Source organism: Phymastichus coffea, unplaced genomic scaffold, assembly GCF_024137745.1.
Source record: "Phymastichus coffea isolate CEN01 unplaced genomic scaffold, Cenicafe_Pcof_1.1 PCOF00092, whole genome shotgun sequence".
NCBI lineage: Eukaryota > Metazoa > Arthropoda > Insecta > Hymenoptera > Eulophidae > Phymastichus > Phymastichus coffea.
The window spans coordinates 591800-606254 of record NW_026706903.1 but is presented as its reverse complement, the minus strand read 5'-3'; the positions used below and the strand labels follow the sequence as shown (position 1 = coordinate 606254).

The 14455-nt window shown below is 33.7% G+C and overlaps 1 protein-coding gene across 3 annotated transcripts; it reads left to right on the top strand.

Moving 5' to 3' along the window:
- Positions 1 to 5605: 5605 nt before the first annotated feature.
- Positions 5606 to 14440, top strand: LOC131669384 (uncharacterized). Of its 3 annotated transcripts, XM_058944216.1 has the most exons (6): positions 5606 to 5649; positions 5741 to 5805; positions 7844 to 8075; positions 8598 to 8924; positions 13055 to 13380; positions 13907 to 14440. In XM_058944216.1, exons 3-6 carry the CDS (start codon positions 8013 to 8015, stop codon positions 13932 to 13934), a joined length of 744 nt encoding a protein of 247 aa, XP_058800199.1. In that variant the 5' UTR covers positions 5606 to 5649; positions 5741 to 5805; positions 7844 to 8012; the 3' UTR covers positions 13935 to 14440. The 3 variants fall into 3 exon arrangements, with proteins under 3 accessions (XP_058800199.1, XP_058800200.1, XP_058800201.1); XM_058944217.1 differs by having other exon boundaries at positions 5645 to 5805; XM_058944218.1 differs by lacking the exons at positions 5606 to 5649; positions 5741 to 5805 and adding an exon at positions 6837 to 7772.
- Positions 14441 to 14455: the final 15 nt, after the last annotated feature.

Genomic DNA, 14455 nt, shown 5'->3' with positions numbered 1-14455 from the left:
TTAGATAGTAAAATGTTTTCATTAGCTAATAAATAACTTGGATGAAACTAAAATACTAAATATAAATTTTAATTGGTAATACAAAGTCAAATATGTTGTGAGATTGTTTAAAAAAATTAAAGGTCTCAGCTATTCTCGATGGAAAAATCGATATCATACAAAGAAAGTAGTTGAATAAATCTACAATTAAACTATAACTGTTCGTACGACATTTCATAACTTCCGAAACTGGAGGTTGTACAACCCCTACACAATACATCGTAAACGAGCGAAACCCCTTCTCACTCTCTCTCTCTCTCTCTCTCTCTCTCTCTCTCTCTCTCTCTCTTTCTCTTTCTAACGGAATGTATAAGCCGCATTACACTGTGCACTAGAGGTGCAGTGGCTGAACTCTCTCCCGCAGCCCGTAATCGCAGAGTGGGTTCTTGATTCGAATTTACAGTCTAAAACCACGGTTGGCGGTGAATTGCCACCCACAAATCAAAAGCCGAAGAACTTTGGAAACACCACCCACGGATTAACATGTAAAGGCCATGTTATGCGAAATATTCTCCTCCGCAGTGATGCTGCAGGTCAATGCGAGAATTTCAACCGCAGATTTGCGATGGCGAAAACTTGACTTGATGGATCGATGTGTTGTAAAATAATTTTATGAAGTGTTTTAGATAAGTTTTTTTATAAAATCTTCTGTCTCGAGAATATATATGTAGCCTATTTATTGCTTAATTTGTGCAACGATTTATGAAATTTACTCTCACTTGTGAAAAAATGCTGTAAAGTACTTGATCGTTTTTTTTTATTTTATAGAGACTTATCAAAATAATTTATGCATAGACTGAACATAATATTTGATAAATTGATTATTTTATTTATTATGTACAAATTTTAGCCAATTTATACACAGGAATTTACATTTTTTTATAGGGATTATCTTTAGCTCATCTCCGACGAACAAAATATGAAGAAACTCGAGTAAATCTTTATCGGTTTGTTAACTATATTCATCCAAATAAATATATTATTTTCGCCCAAACTGGTAGTTTCCCAGTGCCGAGTTTCCGAATGAAGTGTGCGGTTTTACGCTCGCGCGCGCACATTTACAAGTCAAAAGTGAGGTTTGTGTGTATGAAGCTTTCGACCGCGTGTAGCTCGCCACAAAGATTTAGCATAATGATTACGTTATTACTCCGACGCGAGGAAATTTTTCGCGCCACTGCCTTCGAATTTCAAATTCTGCAAACCCGCCACGAAACCCGACGCGCCCGAAATCCGCGGTTAGTACGAAAGTTTCTCTACGGCTCTGTTTTGAGTAATTGCTTGCTATCAAATGTTTTTTTCTCTCATTATTAAACGTCATTAGTGGCAATGATGATTTCTCCGAATGCAACGCCCACGACATTCCGGGGCTACGCTTTTTCTCTCAAGGAATTCAGGCCGATTTGATTTTTTTATTATTTTTTCCACGAAGTGGCTCGTCGCGTGAGCTTCTCGATTAAACATGAGGGAAAATTTCCACGCGATCAGGAGAGAGAGAGTTGCCATTCGTGAATTATGAATAGGATCAGAGGCTTTAGCCCGATGGAGTTTACGTGAAAGTTGACAGTGCGATTCTGAATGTTTCATATCGCTAGAAACTGAATTTCCGAAAGAGTACTTCAGTAGGTCTATAGCGATTTGTATTTTTCGTTGGTTCGAGTTATTATCTGGTGCTAGAATGGATCAACGCGATAAAGAAATTTCACAAACTATAGCGCGGTGCTTGTTAATTTAGTTCTACCTTTTTTGCAATGTTTGTTAAAGTTAATTAAAAAGTTTATTCTTGGGAGCTTATGAAGTTTCTAGAATTTCTTGATAAATAGGCGAATTTGTTAATCCAAAATAAAAAATTGGATCATATTTTTGTAAATTCAGTCGTTTTGTTAATTTAACTGAAAAAATTTAATGCGATTTTTGGATACGAAATTATAAATAGCATAGTATGCTTGTATTAATTATGTGTAAGCTAAACGAACATTTTATGGTTCAATATGTTACACCATGTTGCATTAATCACGCCGAAATATAGTAACTCATTTAGGGAACTTCCAACAAAACCCACAGACGAATCTATTGTAAATAAATTTTCAAAGTATAATACATTCAACGGTTTTTTATATATCATTTGTAAATATTTTATTTGTATATTTCGTTCAGAAAACAATTTTATTCCATAAAAAATAAAATAAAAATTTAATTTATTTACCCTGTTCAGATCTAGACAATCGAAATAAAAAAATTATTTTGTTATACATCAACTCAAAGTTAAAATATGTTGTCTCGAACTCAACTTAGTGCAAATCCCACGGGAGAAATACATCGTCGTAAAGAAGATTCATTAATTTAAAAAAAACTATAGAGCTTGCGTTGGCTTGCTGCAATTGAAATTCAGTACTCGTGCCACGCAGGCAGGGAGCACATCATTCATTCACACAACAATGACGTGCCCGTCTTTATCACTTCAGCAATGCACTTTGCGTACACGCGCTTTCCTCTTTTCCCTTTTACTTTGCCGCTTTTTACAGTCAAGCTTTAGAGTGGAAATACTTTGACGTTTTATTATATATACATATGAGAATGGCATTTTAAATGACTGTCGAACAGTATATATTTTTAAAAGTGTTCATGAACGAATAAAATAGGCTTTGATAAATTTGTTAAATTTCCATTCCACATTGAAAAAGTTATCCCTCTTCTAATATTCTGACTTAGATCATAATTCAAGCAGAATTGTTCGATGTATCATCACAGTATTTTCATCATGAATAACCCATTTCTGTCACTATATATATGCACAAAGTTCTACTTTTGAAAATTAAATGAAATACGTTTATCATACTTAACAGATCAATTCAAATCATATATTTGGATAGTACACGAAACCCGCGTATTAATCGACAATCACATAACAACAGCATCACAGATAGAATATTCAAAGGTACGAATTTGCATGAAGCGGGCGCGTCATCGATTTCGCACAAATAGTAATAATTTTGCCAGCATTGATAACGAACTGATGCGTGTAAATGGTTGCGGCGAAGGTAGAAATTTGAGCACAGCGTTAGCTCGTTGCGCGCCAAGTTTCGACAAAACTCGCGATCCTACTTTCTGCGTCATTGTCAACAACGGTATATTCTTGAATGACGCTTATCGAAATGAAAAATGAATAATGCATACTATTCTGCCAAAATTCGATCCTTGCGTAGATAACTATCAAACACCAATTACTTAGTCTCTATATGCATGCATAATCCCGTTTCGCAGAATAAACTGCAGAATCCGCGCCTCCATTCGATGGTCAGTCTGCTTCGGCTGAATTTTTTATAGGTGAACACGAAAGCACCTGTTGCTCGTTAGAATAAACGCTTTTTGTTTCTCCTGTCAGAAAAGAGAATTATATTCACGTAAAAATATAATATTTTATGTCATTATCGTGCTCGCACGAGCCTGTGATTCGCGAGCATTGAGTGAGCATGATGAAATTATTGTGTTGTGGTTTTGATTCACGGCTTGATTCTTTGTTTTTAAATCTTTCCGCGTGGTAGCCTTCGTGGCAATGGATCGCAACTAAAATAATATTGCCCGACACGGTTTTTTATAAAAGATTCTGTTCTTATAAATTGAGGCAGTGATATAATTTTCGAAACTTGAAAGCTCGATCATTAATTTAGACAGGCGATATCGATTACTTGAATTTCTTATAATTCGCAAAACTGCGAAATCAACGAAAGATACTCAATCTCGATAAAATCATAAATTTTTAATTTTTTTAAGCATCCACAGAATAATAGCAGTCTCATTCACGTGATCATAGTGTAAAGTGTCCATTTTCATATATCAACAATAATAGCGATAAAAATCTTTCATTCTATTGATGAAAAAAAATTGAAAGAATTTATTTTAACGCATAATATATAAATCTGGAGTCGCAAAGTTGGCTTTGTCATACAGATGGAGAAGTACGCTTCGTCTGTTACAATTGCTAATGCATTGGGATTTGGACGAACATCGCGATCACTAGTTGCAATGGAGCGAATATTATCCAGTTCAAATATTCAAAAATTACTAGCAGTTACGTATCTAACATTAAATTTACGCAATGTATTTTTAATGAAACTAGAATTTCATGAAAAGGTACGGAATAAAAAATTTTATACATTTTTTCAAGATATGCATCAAGCAAGTAATTATAGAGAACGCAAGCTTCAACGCTCAGTGAAATGTATATAACGATGCGATGGCTCAAAATTTCTCAAGTGCCAAAAAGCCGAAACAAGATGTAGTAGTACAGTAATTGGTTGTTTGGATAAATGGTTTCTTGAGAATGTTATTCACATTTGAGGTTGACGACGATTCTGATTTTTTAATATTTTAAAAAAAGATGAATGAGTAAAATCGAAAACGTTTTTGCTATTAGCATGTTACATTTTTATTAAAATGCATCTAAATTATTTATTAACACTTTGCATTAGAATCCTTAAAATATTTTTAAATTTCAGGCATTGTTTTTACCAAAACAAAATCAAGCCGAGATAAATCTACTGTAAAATGTAGTGAAACCGTCGAAAAATCAGCAACTAAAAAATAAAACTAAAAAAAGATACTCATCTTTTTATTAACTAAAAGTCAATGAAATTTCACAATACATAATATCAATAATATTTTGTTTACTCTGATACAACGCAACAATACAATCATACAAGCCTAAACCTAAAGTCACGAGGAGAAAATACACAAAACGTCGCAAGCTTGCAAATGACGTTGAACCCTGCAGCAAAAGCAAGGCGCGTAAAGCTCATAAAGCTTATCGCTCTATATAGCTTGTTGTTGTTTTTCCTCTCTTACTCTCGCGTGCACACGATCACCCGCAATTAGAAATCTAATCAAGAGAACGAGATACTCTCGAGCAAGGTGGGGGAAGGCCACTGACCACCTCGTGCAAACGCTGTCCCTCACGTTGTGAGTTTTGATGCATGCCTTGCCAGAAGCTTTTTTTTCTTTTGATATAATAATTGCGTGGTATGTAAGTGTATGAAAAAATCCATGCTATCGTTGAAGCATTTATTTTTAAAACAAGTTTTTATTTTAATTATGCAGCCAAATTAAAGAAGTTTTCCTCGCCGAAAACTTTTTGATATCGAATTAAGCAATAGGGTCATTTTCAAATCATTTTGCAACTCATTAGTTTAAAAAAAAATTTTTTCTATAATATTTTGCTTATACAAGAGTGGTACAGTTTTTAGATACTTTAGATAATACGAAAAATTCAGATGATGATTAATAAGAAGACTATAAAATTCTAGAAGATTAAAGAAAAAAAATACATTTGTAATCTCTTATTTGTTCCAAGAAGGAATCTTCTATCGAAATAAGAAACAAACATGGAAGTCTCATCTCATCATATCGCGAAAAAAGAAACAAAACTAATTCGAAGCAACAAGCCGATTACAAAGATCTCTCTCTTTCTCTCTCTCTCTCTCTCTTTCTCTCTCTCTCTCTCTCCCTCTGAGTCGCGTGCGCGCGCACATAAATGCACACCTGCACGATCAACGTCAAAGCTCTCTTTGCGCCCATCGCGCGTTCACAGTCAGCTCGAGACTCTTGCGACAGTCGGTTAGTCTATTTGATTTTAAAGCGAGGAAGTGCTGGAGTTCTGTTTGTTTGTGATTATTAATTCGTTTATTTAATATTTCAATCCTTTTAGCCTAGAGAAGCTGTTGTCATTTGAAAACCACATGCCATTGTTTGAACGATAAACCACTGTGACTGGTAATCAAAAGTTGAAATAATATTATTACCTCGTGATACTTGTACCAAATGAAAATAATCTGTAACAGATTAATATTGCTAACCATTTGAAACGAATGATTTCAATTTGAAAAAAATCTTAATCGCTTATGTCTCCGAACAACCGTTCGGCACAAGTCTTTGCTTATATTTAACGACGAAATCGTTGTTTACACAAATATCAAAATGGGCATCGTAAACAAGCACGTTAATGCACCGATCAAAGTCAAATGTACGCTTTGCGATTTAGCAAACACGCGTGACGAGCAAATAACCCTACCTTAAAAATAGTAATTTCGCATAAAGTCGTTAAAGATCCTTTAGCGCTCGTGCAACAATCTTCAGGTATATAAGAATTTACGCGCTTCCAAGTGCTGTAAACGTTGCGGTCGCGCGCTTACGAGTTTCCCCAAAGTTTCGCGATAATTTTGTGGCCGTACGCGGGGTTAGTGCAAATAAAAGCCGCTAAACCAGTAGTAGGGTAAATTTACTACCAGTGAGGACGATGCGACAGGTTTCAGTTCCTTAGGGAAGAATAGCGACGACATTTTTTCAGTTGCACGAATTAATATTTCAATTTATATTTGTATCTGACGTCAAGTTTACTAGATCAAATTGAAATGAAGTTTTATTTCATCAGTAACACGTTGATTTTTGGTTCATTAAGTAATTATAGGGTATTCGTAGCGAATGTTAATCGTGTTACTGCGATTTCTATTGAATGATTGCAAGCTAATTATCCAGTAAAATAATGAATAATACTTTACTGAACGTGAGCACACAAAATTGATCTACGATCATGGATGTGATAATGGAGTCCTACTCGTTCATGTACACTCAATTATTAAATAAAACAATAAGTTTTCATAATTTTCAACGAATACCATTAAACTTAAAAGAAAAATCATGAAGGCAAAAATTCAAAGACGCGAAAGATTCTCAAGTAACCAAACTCAATTACAAGACTCAATTAGTCTTTCCCTGATAAAAGTCAAATTGATGCTGAAAGAAGACTCCACCGTAAAAATTTCGCACTCAGCGCAGGTAGTAGGGAGACGACGCGAATAAGGGAATTCGTGCACGAGGGATAAAGAAAGGAATGAAAAGGAAGTATACACGTGAGTGCGGAGTGGGAACACGTACATATACGCGCGACCAGTTATGCGTGCGTGAGACGCGAGAGGATAAAAGGAATTTCGGTGGAGATACATAGCAAGGCATTTGACTTTTTTTGATTGTTCAAAGTACGGAATTCGAATCGCGATATACGTAATTGACCAATTTATTGACGTTGAATAAGAGACAATTTTACAATCACGAGCATACTGCTATCTTTTTGAATTTTGTGATTTATTGGAATGGCACTTTGTGAATTTATATGAGAGTGTTTACGATGATTCATAATGAGAGTGTGCGTTAATACAATACGTAATTAAAATTATCTTTTTACTTTTTTGTGACTCATTTTCAATAACGTATTTACTTTTAAAAAGATAAATACTAATTTTGATTAAAGGCATGAATAACTGACGCAATTGAAAGCAGCAGGAACTCTTCATTTGTCTAAGAATTCCTATTGTTACAAACCAGCAATCATATTAATACTCCGGCTTGTATATTTTTAAAGCCAAAGAATTAGGAATATTTTAAATTGTTTTTCAATATCGTTAAAATCTATGAACCAAACATAAAAATAAGTCAATTACTCTCACCTACGCGTAACAAAAAAAATCCTGAATGATATCGCATTTACGCGCTATTTTTTTACGTTTACTTTCTCAAATACATGTACATACGTAATTAAGCGCAAGAACGCGAAGCGTCAAACGCGCGCGAAGGAGATAAAACGCTCGCAGCGACGAGAGCAGGTAATCGATGGTCGCATCCGAGAGCGAAAAAAGCGTTCTGAAAAAACTGTGAATTTCGCAATATAAAAACATCATTAAATTGTAAATACGATACCTAATAATTGGATTCGCGGGTTAATTTTCTTTTATAAAATTAATAATAATTGTTACAGGAAGTACGGAGGATTGACGAAAAAGAGTTTAGCGATAAAGATTGTCTTTGTAATTGAGTTGTAGAAAAATCGATTTGGCAGGAGTGAAAAGGAAGAACTAAGTATATAGAAAAGAGAGAGAGAGAGAGAGAGTAAAAGACAAAGGGAGTGAAAAATCTCTGATGCAAGAATGACTTCGGTACTTCCAGACGACGAGAACAACGTGACAAGACTGAAGAGGAAATCGCACACTGTGAGTTGATAAAATTCGATACAAATTTTATCACGAGATTCCAATATTTAAGTCATATATTTTCATTATAAAAAATTTAATTCAAGTTTGAAAATTACCATTATTTTAAGAAAGCAAAATCTTTAAATAAAAGCATTATATGCTAATACTTTTTTTGATCGAAGTTTATTATATCATTGGAAAAAATGATAAATTCATCATAATTTTTCAATTTCAATCTTCGTTTTGTTTCATTATTTTCCTTATATCTACGTACAAAATTCGAAAATTTAATTAACGCTTCTCCATCGCGGCACATGAAATTAAATTACACTAAAAACCCTTATTTCTTTTGTTATAAATGTCAGAAAAACATAAAAAAATGTTATATACAGGACAAAACAATTTACTTTTAAATAAATCCATATCATAGATTTAATATTAAAAAGCTCTCTTAGAAATAAAATTAAACATATTTTTCATATGCCTGACCAAACCCGCTTCGTTCTACTTAAGTTTGAAGCTGTAATTTCTCTTACACAGGTACTGAATAAACAGTGTTCGGATGAGTCGCGGACTTTTCTTACCTTCTCGCGTGAAAATCTAAGCATGTCAAGTTGTTCAGAGTTGGAACAGGGTTTCAATCGTTCATCTCGTCTACGATGTTGTTGCCTTTGCAAGAAACAAACGTTACTCAGTTGTGCTGCTCTATTTTTAGCACTGTGTTGTACTGTGTTGGAGCTATGGAAACTGAGGAAAGTTGTAGCTAATGCTCGAGACATCGAAGAAATTAGTCGGGACATGGAAAGTTTGAAACATCGGTTTTTAGAAAAAGACTTGTTGGATGAATTAAGAGCTTTTGAGGAGCAGGTGAGTATTATAATGATTTTTTATGAAAATAAAATTAATTTATGTCTTAATTTTAGTGTACAATTCAATTTATGTTAATTGAATATAAAAATTATCAATTAAAATCATTCAAATCGCTTTCTAATCGACGTTCGCGTTGAATGTTATAATTATTCAATCGTATTTAGTATAATAAGTAGTTCATCAAATCGAGCTTCCATATTACAATTTCAAATCAATATCTCGTACATGATATTTCACCACGGTTCAATATGTAAATGTAAACAATCATTTAACGTTGAATAAAGGTGACATTATTGATGGAAAAAAGGCACGTTTTGAGTAAATAAAAGATCATGGTAAAGAAAAAAGTAGTTCCAGCAATGTTGTTTGTACTTCATTATGCCAAGCGTTATGCAATTTACCCGAAAGAGTATGTGTATGTGTGCGAGCGAGCGGCTGTATTGTGCCTCGCTTGCTTTCTCCCTCTCGTTTATTCCATTTACATTTAAGGTGTAAGCACACAGCTTTTAGAGGAACGCTTGCTATATATGCATGCGCTGTTTTATTATATTTTTTTGGGGGAGTGAAAGGGCTATTTCAATTAGAAGCTTTTGTTATCTTTTATGTGCAAGAAAGTCTATTATATTTATTCAAACTTTGTGTAATAAAGATTGAACTGAATTCAGTACTGTGGTGATTCTTGTTTTTAGTGTGTCTAGTTTATGTTTACGTAAGCTTTCAAGAAAGCTATTATTATGCTGGTATAATGAGAAATTAAGATTCTCTGAAGTGCGTCTGTTGCTGAAAAAGAATTTGGTATAAAATTTTATTCGAGTTGATCTTTCTTTCTTCTTGCGCATATTTTGTCGGTGCAAATTGAATTTATTAAATTTCCAATCATCAGATTTAAACGTTATACGTATGTATATATATTTCAAATGTATGTATATATATTGAAAAGTAAGATTTTCGTGGAATGCTTTATTCATAGTTAAAAGTTGATGAAAAAATATCGTCTCGTTGAAATATTCATCGCGAACGCATAGAAGAAAATTATTGAATGTTTTGTTCTACAGAGCATAGTTTAATCGATAAATCAACCGACGGTCTAATCGCAGAGTAGAATCATAACGACATCAGCTAGCGTTGCCAATAAACAGTCAAGTATAGGGTAAACTGCAGCAGCTCTCAGAGCATTTGACGATCGTTGCCGCGGAGAGGATTTTAGAGACGAAACGGAGATGCAATTACCAGCTAGGCATATAAGCGACTTAATTCCTAACTATTAATAACCATAATCGTTATTGTTTCGGCAATATTGCCGAAGCTTAAACGCTCACTGCGTTATTGATATTGCAGCGAAATACATATTTTTACAACGGATATCAAATAATGAAGATGCATTCCAATGTATTTTTTGTTTATTTTGCCGTATTAGATTGGTCATTTGATTTCTTATGAATAGTTTAGTCGTTTACTCGCTCAGATTCTGCTTTCCAATATCAACAATTCAATCAGTCACTTTAAAATATCATTGCAACGTGAAATCAGTACTGTACACCCGCTTACGAAGAAACATCGAATCAAAACATCCGCGCATCCGGCAGAAAGAAAGTACGTTTCGTCGCGAGCAACACAGAAATAGCCTGCTCAAAAGAGAGGAAGATTCTCGCTAATTATGAGCGAAATCACACTCGACTTTGGCTAGTAATTACGTTACGTTAATGCAAGCTCTATCGCTTGCAAGCGCTACGTCAATTAATGTAGATCTGCGATATTTCGCTTTGAACAAGTTTACTTTGAAATTATGAATCAGGAACTGTCGGCATCGAAAACTGTATAACTTCCTCAATGAAATTCGTATCCTTATTTGGTTTTCGCGTATTATCGTGGAAATTTTCTCTCGTGCTCGAGAGCTGCGCTGAAGATGTACATTAGATTTGTTAACAGTCCTATTAAGACGTGTTGTTGCAAAAATTAATTCACTTCTCTCTTCGGTGAGAAAGAAATATCGCTTGCATGCCCAACGAATACAGTAGGTCAAATAGCTATACTTTATGTAATTGAATTGCGTGCTAGCTTATAATTTCTTATTTATAAGCTCGCTGAAAACAGATAAGTTTATAGGAACTAAATTATCAGCAGAAAATGTATACATTACTTGTCGATTAAATACACTGATTTTTTCACGTTCGTGTGTGTATGTGTGTGTGTGTGTGTGAGAGAGAGAGAGAGAGAAGCTTGCAACGAATAATAGATCTTTTGTGAACGTCCTAGTTTGATCGCGGTTCCAATTTTTATTGTAGATGGATTATTGTAATATTCAATAATGTAGAAAATTTTATTTCTTATCTTGATTTTAGCAATTGGAAATAGATAACGACATCGATAATTGGATTGACTCGATAATATTTAATGATTCTGCTCTGCTTCCATATTTATCTGGCAGGATTAATATTTTCATTCAACGCCAATGAAAATGTTACCGACTACAGCGTCTTTTTTGGATGCATTGAATAAAGATTCATTTGCATCATGAATATGCATTAGGCTATGACAATGTGAACTGCTAAAAATAAGCATTTATTTGAGTTTGCAATAAGAATATTTGAACAAATACAGGGGAAAAGCAGATATAGCGTTTCTCTGCGAAACGTGTTTGGGCATTTCTCTGTTGCGATAGTGAAACTTTTTAATTGAGAGCTAACTATAGCTAATGTGGCTTTCCCAACAACGTGTGTGGTTCGAAATGACGATATTTTTATCAAGACAACGTTAACTTTTTCGTGCTTCGTAAAAGTTGTTGTTAGTAAATAGAAGTCGAAAATAGTTTATAAGTTCCGCAAATAATTAAAATACTCTTGCAATTAATATATTAGATAAGTAATTCGCAAACTTTTTTAGTCCACTGTAGAAAATCAAATTAGTCAATAGTCCGAGAACTTCGAAGCGAGAAACATAAATAATAGAAACTATTCCCACTGCTAATTTGCATGAGACTGCCAGGAGCCGAGTGCAAGCGAGTTGATATTTATATCTAATCCGTGTGACTAGAAACTTACTTGCACTCGCGAGTGAAAATAGAGAGACAATGTCATCGAAATTGGATTTACTTTTATTTTGATGATGGATTGCCTTCATTTGAAAGTGGAACTGTGGATTCCTTAATGACTTTCTGTATCACTTTTTCGTTTAATTTTGTAATCGTTTTTGATTGATTTTTAATTTTTCCATTACTACCGATTAACGCTAGAAGTAATGTGTACAAGGAAAGGCTTTTTAGATATATACTTGAGAAAAAATCCAAAATACTAAAACAAGAAAATGCTTAATCAATCTAAACTACAAAGTGAAAATAAACCCGATAATCTATTATTCGCCCCAAAAAATTATTGTCATACTATGTTATTCGTGCAAATTTGATTTTTTTAACACTTAATTCAAACAATTACAAAAGAAAAGAATCAAATGAATTCGAATCTAATAACAGAATCAAATAATTATATCATCATAATCAAACAAATCATTGAGCCTCTAAGAAAGATGTATAAATACAATTCAAAGTAATAAGGGTGGTTTGTAACCTAAAGCAGACAGGTAGGAAGAGCGCCTAACGAGATGCATGTGGCAGATGTAAATCGGTTTAGTCGAGCCGCTCGTGCGCGATTCACAATTAAACTTTGAGCGTGGCGTTGGCTCTGTAGCTGAAACAACTCGCCTTGTGCGCGTCTATCAATTACGAAAATGATAATAGACATGGAATCTGTGAGCGCGCAACCGTCGAATTAAACTTTCTTTTTTCAGGTCGTAACTGTGGCAAATAATTTTAGCGACTTCGTTTCAATTTATTTAGATTGAATGCTGAATTTGAATCGCTCTGTTTTGAATGGTGACGAGATATTGATGAAATGCGTTTGATTATGTTTGGTTAAATCGATTTCGTATTGGAGAAAATAGATGTCGTTTTTGTCCTACAGTAATTTAAAAAATTTCTAAACTCATATATTTATTTTTTTGTAGAAAATAAGGACAGAATGGTGTAACTCTGTGCGATTACATAGATAAATAGAAAAGTCACACAAAAAATAAAGAATTTTATAACTTTCTCAATATGACACAATAAAATTAATGTTCCCAATTAAATTCAGTTATATGGCGGAGATACCGACGACGAGGACAACGAGTCAGTATCCTCAAATGGTGATTACGATCCGAACTATGATGACTCTCCGTCACCACAACCATCAACGACAACCCCATCATCGTCATTCATTGTCAGCTCGACAACGACAAGGCCTTGCACGAGTAAAGACCTCGAGGACGCATTAGCAATGTTAAGAAAAGCAGAAGACGAACAAAATGTCAGGCATCACGAACAACTGTTGGAAAAAGAACGGAAAAGAGGATTGACAAGAATGAGCGTTGAACATATGACTAATAGCGAGAAGAAAAAAAGAAATGTGAATTTTCATACGTAAGTGTATCACTTTTGGGCTTCTAGAAAAAGTTTAATCAACTATAAGACACTCTAAATTACTGAGAAAAATTTTAATATTATGAGAATAAAACCAAAGGAAATTCTACCGTAATAATTATTTGATTTGGAACTATTATTGGGTATTTCATTATCTCGATAAATTTGAAACTTTTTGTAATCAATGATAACTATTGAATAATTTCTCATTCAGGAAAACTCTCTGACTGTTTCTATTAATATCTGGAATGATAAATATTACTACTTTTAGATTGATTCACGAGGATAATGGTTATTGCCATTTCGATAATCAATTTAAAATTAATCGTACAGAATCATTACTTGCACATTATTACGCGAAGGATTTCCACGGCACTATAAGCTGTCATCAAAGAAATCAAATTAAAAACTACACTTTTCTATTCTACTTAAATATATTATAATACTTCAATGAATTTATCTATACGATCACATGGCACAAATCGCAATTTGCATTATAAACCAACCAAAATATTCTCGGTTACAGAAGATTAAAACAACAGCCGAAAAAGTAACATGTTAACCACCCCAATCCGAACCCATGAAACCTGAAGCGACCACACCAGCAGCGAGCAACACGGAAAATCGAATCGCCTTGACGACAGCTGCCCGCTATATATTCATCACTGCCCCACCGACTCGCCACACCATTGAAAACAAAAATTAATTATTTATGGTCTGTGGTGGATTATATTACATACACGATGTGATCGTTTTTTCGGACTATTCAATTTGTTGTATACGGAATGTTGTTGCTATTGCACTTAATATTTAAGGATTTTATCGTAATGACGTTTTTTAAACGATGTGTAATTTATATACCGTAATTACTTATGCTTATATATTGAAAAGACTAATAAATGACATATCAAGATTTAATATTTATTAAATTACGTTGAGCTTTCTTTTTGCTATATATCAAGCACTTTTTTCATCAATTTTATCAAATTATTAAGTATCTTTCTCCAAATCTAATAAATTAATTATAAATATTTATCAAACTGTAAGTAATCACTCGAAATAGCATTGACTAAAT